This window comes from Panthera uncia, chromosome D1, assembly GCF_023721935.1.
Source record: "Panthera uncia isolate 11264 chromosome D1, Puncia_PCG_1.0, whole genome shotgun sequence".
Taxonomy (NCBI): Eukaryota; Metazoa; Chordata; class Mammalia; order Carnivora; family Felidae; genus Panthera; species Panthera uncia.
The window spans coordinates 881233-895591 of record NC_064808.1 but is presented as its reverse complement, the minus strand read 5'-3'; the positions used below and the strand labels follow the sequence as shown (position 1 = coordinate 895591).

General features: G+C 65.1%; 1 protein-coding gene across 1 annotated transcript in view; it reads left to right on the top strand.

Annotated features, from left to right (window-relative positions):
- Nucleotides 1-14141: 14141 nt before the first annotated feature.
- Nucleotides 14142-14359, top strand: part of TRPM5 (transient receptor potential cation channel subfamily M member 5) — a 19574-nt gene continuing 19356 nt past the window's right edge. Inside the window, exon 1 of the mRNA XM_049614676.1 lies at nucleotides 14142-14339. Coding sequence (XP_049470633.1) covers nucleotides 14142-14339 — 198 coding nt within the window. The remainder of the gene's footprint in view (nucleotides 14340-14359) is intronic.

Below are 14359 nucleotides of genomic sequence, written 5' to 3'. Positions count from 1 at the left end.
CCACCTGCCGCGGGGAAGGCGCTCCCAGCGGAGCCCCGGGAAGGCAGGCGCCGGGCGGCAGGTGCAGCCACCTCGATGGAGCCGGGCGGCCGGGCAGGCCAGTCGGGTGGGGCTCGGGCACCCGCTTTACCGGACAGAGGGTGGGGATACAGAGGTAAAGAGGGGCGCCCTAGGGCACGCCCGGACTGACCCTCTCGGTGCCCGGAGGGCGGCCTGTCAGCTCTTCCTCCAACACTTTGCGCGCCCCCCCCTTTGGCTCTGTGAGTGGAGAAATATGGGTGGGCTCCGTGCCCACCAGGGCCATCGGACCCGGGAGGCAAGCCGGTCAGGACCGCCCAGCGGGAGCCGGGTGGAGGCTGCCGGGAGTGTCTGTCAGGGGTCGTCGGTGGGGTCGACCGCTGGGCAGGTCATGGCAAGGTGTTTTCAAGGGCCGTGCAGGATGGGCGTCTTGTCCTTCTGGCCCTCTGCCCCAGGCTGCGGCTGGGCCTGTGGATTTCCCTGGGTGCGGGTGGGTGTCAGTTTGCAAGGTCCTCCGCACTGCCCCTGGCGTCCGGTTCCCTGCACCCTGGGGTGCAGAAGTGGAGCACTGGGGGAGGAACAGAAAAAAATAGCCTCTCTTGGGACATTGCCCAGGGCAGACGGATAACTGTCTGCTAGCCATGTCAGGGACAGGTCACTTACAGGACACTTCCCAGGTCTTCACTGAGCACCCGGGGCTGATTTATTTCATGTACCCCGCCCCCACCAGAAAGCCACCTGTGTTGGTGGATACAGTGCGGTCTGGCCCTTTGCCCCTGACTCCCCACCCCTGGGTGCTGCCCACACACAGCCAGCAGTTTGTATTTGCAGAAAAATGAATGAAGTGGGTCCCAGCCTGTGCCGGGCACTTTGGAGACTCCAGGCTGGCACTAGGGAGCCTCTCTGGAAGTACAACGCTTCGGCAGACAGCCAGAGGGAGGCGGAGAGACAGCCACCACGGGGCCCCAGGGGACAGGCCAGGGCACACAGCAGGCACTCAGTCAATCCTTTCTGAATGAACGCGTGAATGAGCGAGCTGCGTCCGCACATCCACATCCCAAGCCGAAGGAGGAAGATGGTCTTTTAATGGTGGAAGAACTGGGGAGGGAGGGCCGTAGAGAAGGAAGGAAAAAAGTGAGTTCGGATCCGTCTCACACACAGCAGACGGGAGTAGTGTTTGAGTGGGTCAGAGGCTTAAATACAAACGCTGAAGTGAAGTCACGCGGATCCTGTAGAAAGTCTCATTCCGCAACCGCCTGTAAGCAGGGAAAACATGTCTAGTTGTGCTTGAAATCGAGACGATGCCTGAAATTAGCAAGGTCAAAAAGACAACCGAGCAGCTGGAAGGAGAATTTACGACTCCCATCGCGGCTGGAGGATTGATACAGCACCCACTCGTAAAGGACATGTGATGTGGGGCAGAGAATGACAGACGGCCTCTGGGAGAGTGGGCCCAAGACGGGAAGGGTTCACAGGAAAAGGGGCTCGTGGTCTTTGCACTTAGAGAAAATGACCGACGTCACTCGTGGCAGGAAAAATACAAGCGAAGAGTACATTCTGATACCCCGTTCACCTATCTGATTGGCGAAAATCCAGACGTCTGACGGGGCCCCCATGCCGCGGGCGAGGAGGCAGGGCTCCCGCACATCGGGAACTGACCCAGAGACCCGGGGTGGGGGGGGGGGGGGGGGGGATGGAAAATGGTGCACACACGGGCCACGCAGCGGTGTGCTGGTTGTATCAGCCAAACGCCGGAAGCAACATCCCTCAGTTAGTCGAATGCGATACGGCACCGCCCCACAGCGTCACCCACGATCGAAGTTTTCACCGGCACGCGAAGGCCCAGGGCACCCAGAGCCCACGTTGTTCCTGATAGGAGTATTGTCACTTTGGGATTAGGTATAGGATGTTAAATTCCGGGACTTTGGGTGTAAGAAATAGAAGCATAGCCATCAAGGAAGTACGGATCAATCCTTGGATCGGAATCGGGAATCCTGGCATCATCTGCTGTGCCCGTTTATCTGAAAACAAAATTACCTTCGAGCCCGTCCCGCCGAAAAGGTTCAGGAGGGGCCCGTGGGCAGCAGGACAACTTGAGCATGAAAAAGACTCGTGGAGCAAACGACCTCATGGCTTAAACCGTTGATTCAGAGCGAGGCTAAAAAAAAAAAAAAAAAATCCTCGCTGAGCCTGTGCTGGTAGCGGGGCCGGCTGTTCTGGAACCGAGTTCAGAAGGGACGGCGGCGTGTGTATCCCTCCCGCCCTTTTCTGAACCAGGCTTCAGGGGCGAGAGGCCCAGGTGCTGGAGGTGTGCCCTGCTCTACTTGCCGATGACGATTGTGCCGGGTCGGGAGTCACTTTGAAGCAGTCGGCAGGGAGGGGCGGGGGTCAGAGTACAGATTAGGCCAAACCGCCTCTGAATTGGCCATTGTTGGGCTGGCCGCTGGGCAAGGTCATGACACTACCAAGTTTACTTTCTGTGTCCGTTTCCATATTTTTTAAGTTGTAATGTGTTGCCACCCAGGCACCCAGGGAGGCTTCCCGGAGGGCCACGTGCTGGCCTGGGGCTGCGGGCCGGACGGCAAGGGGCTGGTGGGTGTGCCCTGAGCCATGCAGGAGCCTGCTCTGGGGGTCCTGGGCGGTGGCACAGGGACACTGGGGGGCACGGGAGGCTGGCCACGAGGTTGCAGAGAGCTCCCTGCGAGCCCCACCCTGGGGGAGAACCCGGGACCGAGGACCTAGGACCCAGGACCAAAGGCCCAGGACCCAGGACCCGGGACTGAGAACTGAGGACCTTCCTTCCGGGGGGCCACAGGCCAGCTGCCGTGGGAGGAGCCTAGGCTCATCGAAGACACCTGGGCAAACCGAGGCTGGTGAAGGGTGGGGTGCGTGGCTGCCACGGGGTCTGTGGCCTAGGGGACGCACCACCAGAGGCTTCCCAGCCGGTGGCCTTCAGCTTGACTTTCACTCTAGCCTCACTGAGCACGGGCACAGCGTTCACGCAGGGGCCACGAGCTGCGTGCGGGAGGCTCTGCCCTCCCGGGGACTGACGTGAGTGGACAGTGCAGACGCAGGAGACAGAGCGGCTGGGGAGGGGAAGGGCGGGTTGCTGAGGGGGACCCCCAGAGAGGGTCTAGGGGGGACACATTTACAAAGACCTTTTCCAGGCCCTTCAGCTGATTGGAGAGGTATCCGCATACAGTGGGCAGTTAGTGCAGAGCGGAGGGATGCGGGGTGGAGGGGGGTACGGGGGGGGGGGGGGGGCGCTGCCACGGCTCTGTCTTCCTCAAGCTAACCAGTCTCTCCAAAGACGGTCCTGTGCTGGCTGGCGCGTGTCCCTGGGGGCGTGGCAGCGGTGCCGGGGAATGTGGCCTTGCCCCGCCCAGCCGCACACTTAGGCTCTTCTCCATCCTGGCCACTGGCGGCTCTGGTCGCACCTGAGCCCTAGACGCTTGCCCTGCACGGACTCCAGTCCGCGCGGGCCGGTGGGCACAGCACCCCCGAGGCAGGGGTCCCCGGCCGCTGGACACCGAGTCGCCTGGGACTCCCAGTGTAGACGCAGAGGCAGTGGGTCTAGGGAGGGCCCAGGAATCGGCATTTCGGTGGGTTCCCCGCCCTCCCTGGCAGGGGACACTGAGGACCCCCAAGTTTGGGCACCGCACTCGGACAGAGGCCAGAGGGGAGTCCTTCCTGAGTTGCCCACGTCTGTGTCCCTTGTGGGCCGTGTGACGTCACTCCACAGAGGCGACCGGTTCCCACTGTGTGCCCGGCTTGGCGAGCGAGAGGCCTTGCCTTGGCGGGTCCCAGAGCCCAGCCGGACAGACTGAGCTGGACGCACCGTCAGCGCACGGGCACCGCGGAGGCAGGAGACGGACGGCCCCTGCCCTTCTCCTCCACTTGGCGCCTGTGCTCTCTGCCCCTCTCCCTTCCGAGGCGCGAGGCTGGAGCCGTGTGCATGCACGTGTGTACGTGCATGTATGTGCACGCGAGTGTGCAAGCACATTGTGGGGCGCGTGGGCACGCCTATGTGTTCTGCCTGTCTGCGTGCGTGTCTGGCACACACGTGTGCCCGGGCTGTGCTGGACCACGAAGGGACCGGAGATACCCCGTCCGCCCTCCTGGAAGGGCAGCCTGGAAGCAACAACCAGACCTGGTGGGGTCGGAGGAAAGAAGGGCTCAGAAGGGAGACCGGCACGGTCAGAGCTGGGGGCAGGGAGCCCCCCGCAGGCCCATACCTGTACCCCAGCCGGCCGCCCACGCGGTCGCCTGCCTGCAGAATCAGACACCCACACTCACCCCTCCCAGCCGGGACGCGGAGTCCTGCCCGGCATCCCGTGGACGAGCGGGGAGCTCCCCGAGTGTTTTCTGTGGTCCGAGGTCAGGTCACCAGGCATCACCGCCTTCCCGAGCTCCTCTCCTGCTCCCCGTTCTGGGGTCGGGGCCCAGGGCGGCCACAGGCAGCCGCTCTGCCTGCTCGCTGGGGCTCAGCCGCAGTTCTCCTGATGGAGCAAACGTTTCGCATGAGTTTGGGGCCCCGGCACTGGCTTCGTGCTGGGGGTTCAGCTTCAGAAGGGTGTTGTGACTGTACCGCAAGAACCCTGGGGTCCCCCCCCCGGCTCCCCCCTTCCACCAGCCTTCGAGCCTCCTCCCCCTCCGGAGAGGATGTCCTCGGGACCAGCCCCGAGAATCCAAAGTCCCGGTGACGAGGGTCCAAGGCGGCTAGAGCCTGGCGTGGTCTCCCTCGCAGGGGCCCCGGACAGCACTTACTCTGGGCAGAAAAGTCAGCTTTGGGATTTGGGGCCAGCGTCCAGCTGGCAGGGCCGTGTAATAATACCTTTGCTGGGAATTTGCACCAACTACTTGCAAAATCGAGATTTGATTTTATGCTAAACCATCCATCCAACCGTTGCAAGGATGTGCGGTCTGGTGCCCTTTGGTGACATCACCCCGAAAACGTTCTCCTCGGGCTCTCGCCCTCATCCTTTGCTTTCCGGTGTGACCTGACAGGGCACAGTCAGGGGCTCTCCGAGCCAGGTCGGGCCCTGGGGGCCCCCCCCCCCCGCCCACGCCCACCGCACACGGCCTCAGCTGACCCTGCCCCGTCAGCAGGCTGCTATGCCCCCTCGAGGTTTATGCAGGGCCTGCTCCTGGGGCATCTGGTGAGCTACCAGGCCCCTCCTTGCTGGAGACTCAGGTGGGTGTCCCTGGCCATTTGGAGAATGGAGGGCAGGAAACCCGGACTAGGTGGTCTGTCCCCAGTCCTCTGAGGCCATGGCAGGCGGTTTCCTGGCCAGGGTCCTTGTCCACTTGGCTAGTGCTGCTGGCTTGGCACTCCAGCCAACAGGCGGGCCCTCTGAAGCTGCCCCTGGGGCCTGTCTTGGAGCCAGAACCAGACTGGGCCTCAGCCAGGAGCGGGGCAGGTGAGCAGGTTCGGGCCACAGACCGGCAGGGAGGCCAGGTGGCAGAGCCAACAGCAAAACGGGATGAATGGAGGAGGGAGAAGCAGGGATGACTCAGTCGCCCAGCCAGTATTTATTGGGCGCCTACTGAGTTCCCAGCTTTGCTTGGCTACAGTGTGGGGGAGACCAGATGAGCGGAAGGCCAGGTCTTGCCCCGGGCGGGGGGGGATGATGATTTTGTCTGTGAGATACACAGACCAAGGGAGAAACCACATGAGAACCTGACACGCTATACACGGTGCCTTGCCCGGCCCCTCCCCTGCTCCCCCCACAGCTGCCCAGCGCCTGTGAAAGAGCCGTTTTCACCAGCCATGTGGGCACCCTGAGGGCTGAGACTGACTCATTCATTCCTGTGAGTCCAGGTGTCCAAGAGAAGGCAGTGAATGCTGAGTGGGTGGCCGGAGAGACGAATGGGTGCATGGATGGGGGGGGTGGGTGGACTGAGGAAAGGACAGACAGATGGACTGATGCATGGTGATGGGAGGGTAGAGGGACTGAAGGGTTAGTGGAAAAGTCGGCAGGTGGATGAATGGATGGATGGATGGACAGATAGAGGGATGAGTAGGTAGAGGGATAAATGGATGGATGGATGGATGGATGGATGGATGGATGGATGGATGGACAGATAGGGGGATGAGTAGGTAGAGGGATAAATGGATGGATTGATGGATGGATGAATGGATGGATGGATGGACAGAGAAATGGATGGATAGATGAATGAGTGGATGGATGGTTGGATGGACAGATTGATGGATGGATGGACAGATAGAGGGATGAGCAGGTAGAGGGATAAATGGATGGATGGATGGATGGATGGATGGATGGATGGATGGATGGATGAGTCATGACAGGTGGGTTGATGGATCAGTTAGATGGATGCATGAACAGACAGACGGGTGGTGGGACAGATGGATGGACAGATGGACTGGTGGATGGATGGGGGAGGGTAAACGAATGAATGACAGGCAGATGGACCACCCTTCCTTCAGTCGTTTGCAAAATGTTACCTTCTCAATGGGTCATCCTTCACAGACAGACCTGCTTAAATAAATCCTATAATCACTTTTTCCACAGCTATTTTTGGTGTTTCTTTTACTTTATCTTATTTTAGCTTATCTTATTTTAATGTTTGAGAGAGACAGAGTGAGCCAGCAGGGAGAGGGGCAGAGGGAGACAGAGTCCGAAGCAGACTCCATGCTCAACAAAACCCTGGGATCGCGACCTGAGCCGAAATCGAGAGCTGGACACCCAAGAGCCCCTCTCTCTTTTCTTTAGTTCCGTGTCTCATTGTTCATTGTCTGTGTCTCGCCTCACACCCGGCACAGTGCTGACGTGTTCGGTGACAGAAGGGGTGCGGGGTGGTGTGTGGGTGGGTGCACCACGGGGCCAAGAGGCGGGGAGTCCACAGAGGCCCGTGTGTGACAACCCTCGCAGAGCCCGGTGAGGGGGACTGGTTTCTTGGAGGCCACGAGGAAGGATGGGGGCAGCTGAGGACTGGCGAGGCTGTGGTCCTCGGACCCGATGCCACATTCCGCAGCTCCAGCTGCCCCCGTAGGACAAGACCTGTGTGGCCGAAGACACCTGGCGGGTGCACAGCACACCCTCCGGTCCCTGGACGCTCACCTCCCTGGGGCCCTGGGGCACGGGGCGCGGGGCGCAGGGGAGGGAGCTCCAGAGATTCCAAGGACGCAGGGCTCTGCTCAGGACGCTTTCCCCCCCCCCCCCCACACACACACCACAGCCCACGGGCAGCGGAGTCCGGTCCGTGTTTCGCATGGGGACCCGGTTGTTAGGGAGCGTTACCCGGCAGCCCCTGCCCCCTCACAGGGGTGTGCGCACGTGCGGGACACAGCACCCCTTCCCTGGGCCCAGCCCTCCACACCTCTGCACGGCCGGCCGCCTGCTGCGGGAGGCACTCCTTTATTTGCAGTGCTGCCTTTGACCGCCAAGCGCCTTGGAGGGGACGGGTGGGCGTGTCTCCTTCGTGCCGCTCCAGAAAGCCGGGGGAAGAGACCCGGTTCTGCTTCACGGCGGGGTGCGAGTCTGGGCTGCGCCGCATGGGTGGCCCTTAAACTGGGCGTTTGGCCTCCACTGTGGGCACCCGGGTCAGCCCAGAGGCTGCGGTCAGGGGTCCTGGCCCCCAGAGCCTGCCCTGCCCTCTCCTGCTGGGAGCAGCCGGAGGGGGCATCCCTCATGAGCACCAGGGCAGTGACCCTTCCTGTCTGAGGGTCCCTGAGTCGGGGCCTCATGCAGACCCAAGGGAGGCCTGGGGAAGGAGGAGACCCAGGGCAGGGGGGCCCTCTCTGGGTCGTGGCTTTTGTGCTACGACACAGAGCAAAGGTGGTGCAGAGGCCGAGAGTCTCCCCGCAGATGAGAGCCGGTGTGGCAGCCAGCACCCCGGGGAGGGCCGTCCCTCTAGGGCCACACCCTCCGCCCCTGCGTCCCTCCCGGGCCGCGGCTGTGCCTCTGTGGGTCCCTGGGGTCGGCCTGCTCTGGGGCGGGGTCTGAGGCCTGGGGGGCTGGTCCCCTCTCTGACCTGGTCTCTCCCCCAAAAGCAGGCATCGTGTGAACCCAATCCCGTCCGGGGCCAACTGTGGCGAGGATGAGGGAGGCCCACTCGGACGGGTCCCAGGGCCGGTGGGTCCCAGGGCCCTGGGGCGGCCCTCCCCGCACAGAGGGACACAGCGCTGGTGGGTCCCAGGGCCTGGAGGCGCCCCAGCCTGAGCCAAGCCTGGCCACACCCTGCCTGTCCCAGGCACTAAGACCTGCCAGCTGTCCTGTCTTGGCCCCACGGCGGCTCACGCCCAGACACAGCCCCGCACGCTCGCTGAGCCCCCCACTCATTCCTTTGTTCCCCGACAGCTTTGGTTCTGAGCCCGGGGTGGGGACAGCGGCGGACTCAGCGGCTGACAGGTCTGACCAGGAAGCAGACCCAAGGCAAACAAGTACGTGACAGGTCACTTCAGAGGGCCAGGCTCCCCGGAGAAGAACACCGGGAAACGTGGGAGAGAGACCCAGGGCAGGACCCAGTGCTGGTCGGGTAGAGGTAGGGGGACAGCAGAAGGGAGGGGGAGACAGGGAGCAAAGCAGAGTCCGGATGGCTGGAGAGAAGCAGGCGGGGATGGGCAGGGGTGGGGAGGTGGAGACGAGGGAGGCGGGGGATGCGCAGGGGCAGGGCAGGGGCCACGGGCGGGTTAAGGTTCTATTTCAACAATAGGAGCCATGGAAGGTTGTAGGCAGGAAAGGAGCATGGCCCGATACGGGGCTGGGGTGGCTGGGGCAGGGTGCCCGGGAGGCAGAGACAGAGGGGCAGGACAGGAACAGAGGAAGTGAGGGGCAGACCGTGTGCCCCACAAGCTCCAGGGGCTGGGGAGACCACCTCACTGTCCATTCCCCCCCGACACCGGCAGGACCCCCAGCCGGCCCAGGCCCCAGGCTGGCAGGGTGGGCGTGAGCCCAGGTTGGTCATTCAGAGTTGGGGAGTGGCCCAGCAGACCCCCCCCCATCTTACCGGGGCTGTAGTCTGACCCGGTGCACACACGGCCGCTCCCCTTCAGAATCTGGCCCACAGGGTCTCAGGCCCGGAGGGCTTGTGGGTTCCACTTACCTGGGGCCCCTTATTTCCTGAGGGACCTCAGAAAGCCCCATCCTCCCTGGGCAGGCCCCCAGCAAGGCTAGGGGATGGGCCCCGGCCGCGATCTGAGCCCTTGTGTGTCGGGGGGCAAAGCTGGCTTCCACTGCCCCGACCTCCTCCGCCATCCCGACTCTGCTCGCGGTCCTGGGGCGCCCTCTGGTGGCTGATGGGTCAGACTGGAGAGGCCCGGGTGGAGGGGGGCGTGGCGGCAGAGGGCAGGGCCTGGATGCTGTCGCCCACCCGTCCCCCAGCTCAGGGAATGAGTCATCCCTGGGAGGCGGTTTGGGGAGGGGGGTCCTGGGGGTCTCTTTGGGGAAGGGGCCTACAGAAGTGTCGTCCAGGCTCTGTTCTCACGTGTGACCCACAAACTCTCAGAAGCCGGGCTTTTCAGGTTCCCATTTTCCAGAGAAACAGAGGCCCAGAGCGGATGGGGAGCCTGACAGATACACAGGGTGCGAGCCCAGGAGGGAAGGGCAGTCCCCGGCCGCCGGTCCCCCACGACACGGCTGGGCTGCGCACCCTGGGGTCAGCCAGCCCCCTTGTTGGACAGAGAGACCCAGGTGCGTCCGGTGTGACACAGACGGGACTTGCCCCAGGCCCCAGGCCGCCCGGGGGCATAGCCCGTGGGGGGCGTGACCGCAAGCAAGGTGGCCTGGCAGCGACCCCCACGTGGGGCCCCCTGTAGCTGAGCCCGAGGTCAGGCCGGGAAAGGCTGGCCCTCAGTGCCGGGGCCGGGGGGTGGGCCTTCGGCCGCGGCAGGCGTGTGGGTCCGCTGTGCAGAGATCAGGTGGTGCCCGTGCCGGGCACGGCATTGGCTGCCCGGGTGCCAGGCGGAAGAGGAGGAGCAGAGAGCTGGCGGGCGGGCGCCCCGATGGGTGGCCTGCACTCTGCACCTTGGCCGGCAGCCGCATGCCAGGGCGCCGGGGAGAAGGCAGGCAGGTGGGTGCCCAGGGCTGCCAGCCTCCAGGTGGGACGGGGTGGGGGCCCCGGCCACATCCCTCACTCTGGTCCCCGTCCCCTGGTCTGCAGCCTGGAGAGGATTCTGCCTTCCCGGGTGGTGGAGGACAGCCTCTCTGTCTGAGGCAGGGGGGTGGGAAGGGGATGCCCGAAAGCCAGTGCTTGGGGCGGGTCCGGGCTGGCAGGGTGGCCCCGAGGCCCCGGGCCCTGGAGTTTGAGGCAGCGTCTGCCCAAGCAGTCAGGAGAGGAGGCAGGGGTTCCCAGCGGCGCCTGTCTGGGCAGGGAGGCTCACCCACGCTGCTCTCCCCCGACCCACCACCTCCACACTTGGCCTCACACGGGGGACAGAGGGGCCACAGCACTGACCGCTGGCCTGCTGAGCTGGGTGGGGGTCTGTCTGGCGCCTTCTCTTTGCTGGTCTCTCCCTGCGACTCGTGGAGGAGGGGTTGGGCCCAGAGAGTCTGAGGGGCTTGCCCGCGGTCACGCAGCTGGGGGAGGGGCTGGGCTGGGACCCCTGGGGCCTGGGTACCAGGCTGCGTACACGCTGGGGCCGTTTTCCTGATGGCCTCTGGGAAGGGGTGGCCCTTTGCCCCCCAAGCGAGAGCCCCCAGGTCCCTTGCTGCCAGGGTTGGAGATTTTGCCTCCGTTTCCCCAACCAGGCAGGGGGTGAGATTCCGACCAGGGGTTGTACATACAGGACCCCCCTCCAGCTTCCCCGAACCCCCGCACCCCTCTGGAAACAAGGACAGCTGCTCATGCAAATCCGGCCTCTTTGCATAGCCTTCCCTCTTGGAGGCCCGTTTGCCTGGAGCCCGGCACAGCCCCCAGGCTGGGGTGCGGGGTGCGGGGCGGTGGGTGTGGTCACAGAGAGGCAAGGCTGGCGTCCCACACTCCTGCTCAGGACCGCCTGTCCCGTCGGGAGGACAGAGGGCCCGGGGAGGGAGGGAGGAGGATCTCCAGACGCTGCTTGCTGCCGTCCCCACCGGGTCCCCTCCCTGGGACTGCAAGCCCGAGGCTCCCGGGGTTTGAGCACACCCAAGTTGTCCAGGCCCCACGCCCCCAAACGCTCACACACCCTGGGCTGTGTGCGTCCTGCTTACAGGGCACACGCCCAGATGCGGCCAGAGGGGACCCTACTGGGCGGCCGGCACCCCAAGCCCCTGGTGGGAGGGAGGTCTGTTCCCGGACGGCAGCCCCGAGGTCCCTGTCCTGCCCCCACCCTCCCAGCGAGGCACACACACTCCGCACCTCGCCACCTGCTCTTGGGGGTTGAGGAACGTCCCCCGGAAACCCAGAATGTGACTCATCTGGAAATCGTGTCTTTGCAGGTGTAATTAGTTAAGGTGAGGTCACAGGGGGTAAGGTGGGCCCCTATCCAGTGACTGGTGTCCCTGCGAGATGAGGGACATTTGGACGCAGAGACACAGGACAGAGGCTGAGGCTGGAGGGACGCGGCCACAGCCCAGGGACACCTGGAGCCCCCAGGAGCCGGAGGGGAGAGGGGGACCTTCCCTAAAGCCTCGGGGGAGCTCGGCCCTGCCACACTTCAGTTTGGCCCTCGGGCTCCTGAGCAGGGGGCACGCAGGTCCCTGTTGCTCTAAGCCACCAGGTCTGTTGGACTTGGTCACAGCTGCCCCGGTAATACCCGCACACGGCCAGGCCTTGTCCCCAGACGCCAGCCTCCTATTAAAAGTCCATAATCCCCAGCTTGGAAAGGCCACATTCAAATCCAGCCCGGGTTCCTGCTCTGGGGGGTGGAAGTCAGGAGGATTTGCATCCCCCCCCCCCCCCCCCCCAGGGCACCGGCCCTGCCCAGACACAGGGCGGCTCCGGCCTGAGGTCTGGCTCCAGCAAGGCTCGCCCGGCTCTGCGGGCCTCCGTGTCCACAGCGGCCGGAACAGAGGAGCTCACGGTGTGCATCTCCCAAATCGGGGCGTCAGGGGCCCGCACGCCCTCTGAAGCGTCGAGAGGGGGGCCTGCCTCGCTTCTTCCAGCATCTGGGGCTCCGGGTATTCCTGGGCTTGTGACCTCCTCGCTCCAGCCTCTGCCTGCGGTCGCTGGGCTCCTCCCTTTCTCTTATGAGGACACCAGTTACCGGGTCAGGGGCCACCTTAATGTCCTCTCTTAACGTGACCACGTTCGCAAAGACCTTATTTGCCCAGAGGGCCCCATTCATGGGGGCCGGGAGTTAGGACTTGGGCCTGGGTTTCTGGGGCACACGGCGGGGGTGGGGGAGGGTGTGAGGCTGTAGGTCCCTGTCAAGCCTGCGGGGCCGTGACCGCCACCGCTGCCCCTTCCTCGGTATGCCGGTGGCCCCTCTCCAAGACACAAAGGGTGGCCTGGCCGGGGAGCTGCCTTTTACCAAGGGACGCTTCCCGGGGATAGAGGGCCGGTGGGGCCACCGTGGACAGGCTGGGGGACTGACTCAGTGGCGGGGGGTCTGCCGACGCCCCTACTTGGACAGGTGGCCGTGGACCCGAGGGTGGGGGAGACTGGCCAGGGCGGCTCACCTGTCCTGGAACCCAGGGCCCTCGGGCAGGCACGGAGAAAACCAGGGAGATGTGGGCTGGGGGTGGGGGAGACACTGGGGGTGCCGGCAGTCAGGCAGGCCGTTGGGACCCAGCTCCCGGTCACATGGGCCAGTCCTGGGCCCCCAGCCCTCGGTCCCTGCCGAGTGGGGTGGAGCTGCTGGCCGCAGGGACATGGTCCGGATGCAGCGAGGGGCGCCTGGCCTGGGGGCCGGTCAGAAACGGGGGGGGGGGAGAGGGGAAGAGCTTGGGGCAGGGCCTTCCCCGCCCGGCCTCCTGGCAAGGAGAAGTGGTCCGTCACTCCCCCCACGCCATCTTCCCCCGGCCCCCCTCCCCCGGGGCCCCTGCACCTGAGCCGTGTGCACCCGCCTGACCCTCTCACCCGCATCCCCCCTCTGCCCAGGCACACCGGGGTGTCCATCCCCGTCCGGGGGCCAACGGGGGTGCGGGGGACAGGCTTCTTGTCCAGAAGCCCAAGAGACTTTTGGGGTTTCTAGGACACCCCCCACCAAAGCCTGTGCAGAAGTGCTGACGGGAGAGGCCGGCCCGAGGCGCCCCGGGGAGGGGGGTGAGTAGCAGGGCCCGGAGCCGGGGGGGAGGGGCTAAGATGCACCCCCACGCCCCACCCCACTGGGAAGGGGGCGCGTGGGAGGCTCCAGCAGCTGAAGCCGGGTTGCGAGGGGGCCTTGTGGACGTCGTGGCGCGGCCCGGCCACTGGCGGGGTGGGGGGGGGAGTGGCCTCCCCAGTGAGGCCGCCGCTGGCGTCCTGCAGGGACGGGGACAGGGTTTGCCTCTCACGCCCTCGGAGGTCGGCTCTGTCCCTGCAGAGAGGTCCTCATGTGGGGTGCCGGGGGTCCCTGCCGGGGAAGCCCCAGGGCTGCCGGACGTGGGTGGGCGCGGGACCTGTGCCGGGGCGAGATCGAATTTGGAGGGTCTGGGAAGAAGCGAGGCAAGGTAAGGCCCCGCCCCCGCCGTGCTAAGGCTCGCACCCCCCCCCCCCCCCCCCCCCCCCCCCCCCCCCCACCCATCGCTGAGCTCACAGTCTCTCGCCAAACACTGAGCGCTGGGCACCTGCTGCCCTCCAGAGCCTGGCCGTTGTCAGAGCCTCCAGGACCCGACTCCAGCCCTCTGGCCCCCCGCCTCCCACCCCCATGCACAGCACATCCGGGGCCCCCCCTCTGCGCCCCCCGCCCCACCCGGCCCCACCACGGAGAGGGAAGGGAGGCCTAGACAGGAGTCAGGCGAGGGCCGGACCCACCTGCGCCCTGGCCTCCTGCTGCCACCCTGCATCTAAACGGGGTCGGCCTCTCTCCTGATGCTGGTGCTCCCCACCTCCTTGTGACCCCCATGCCCGGCGCCCCATACCCAGTTTCCCTGGCGCCCCCATGCCCAGCAGCCCATACCCCGTTCCCCTGGTGCTCCCATGCCCAGCGCACCCATGCCCAGCACCCCCATGCCCAGCGCCCCTGGTGCCTCCATGCCCAGCGCACCCATGCCCAGTGCCCCATACCCAGTGCCCCTGGTGCCTCCATGCCCAGCGCCCCCATGCCCAGTGCCCCATACCCAGTGCCCCTGGTGCCCCCATACCCAGTGCCACTGGCGCCCCCATACCCAGCACCCCCGTACCCAACACCCCATACCCAGTGCCCCTGGTGCCCCCATGACCAGTGCCCCCATACACAGTACCCCATACCCAGTACCCCTGGTGCCCCCATACCCAGCACCCCATACCCAGTGCCCCTGGTGCCCCCAAACCCTGTGCC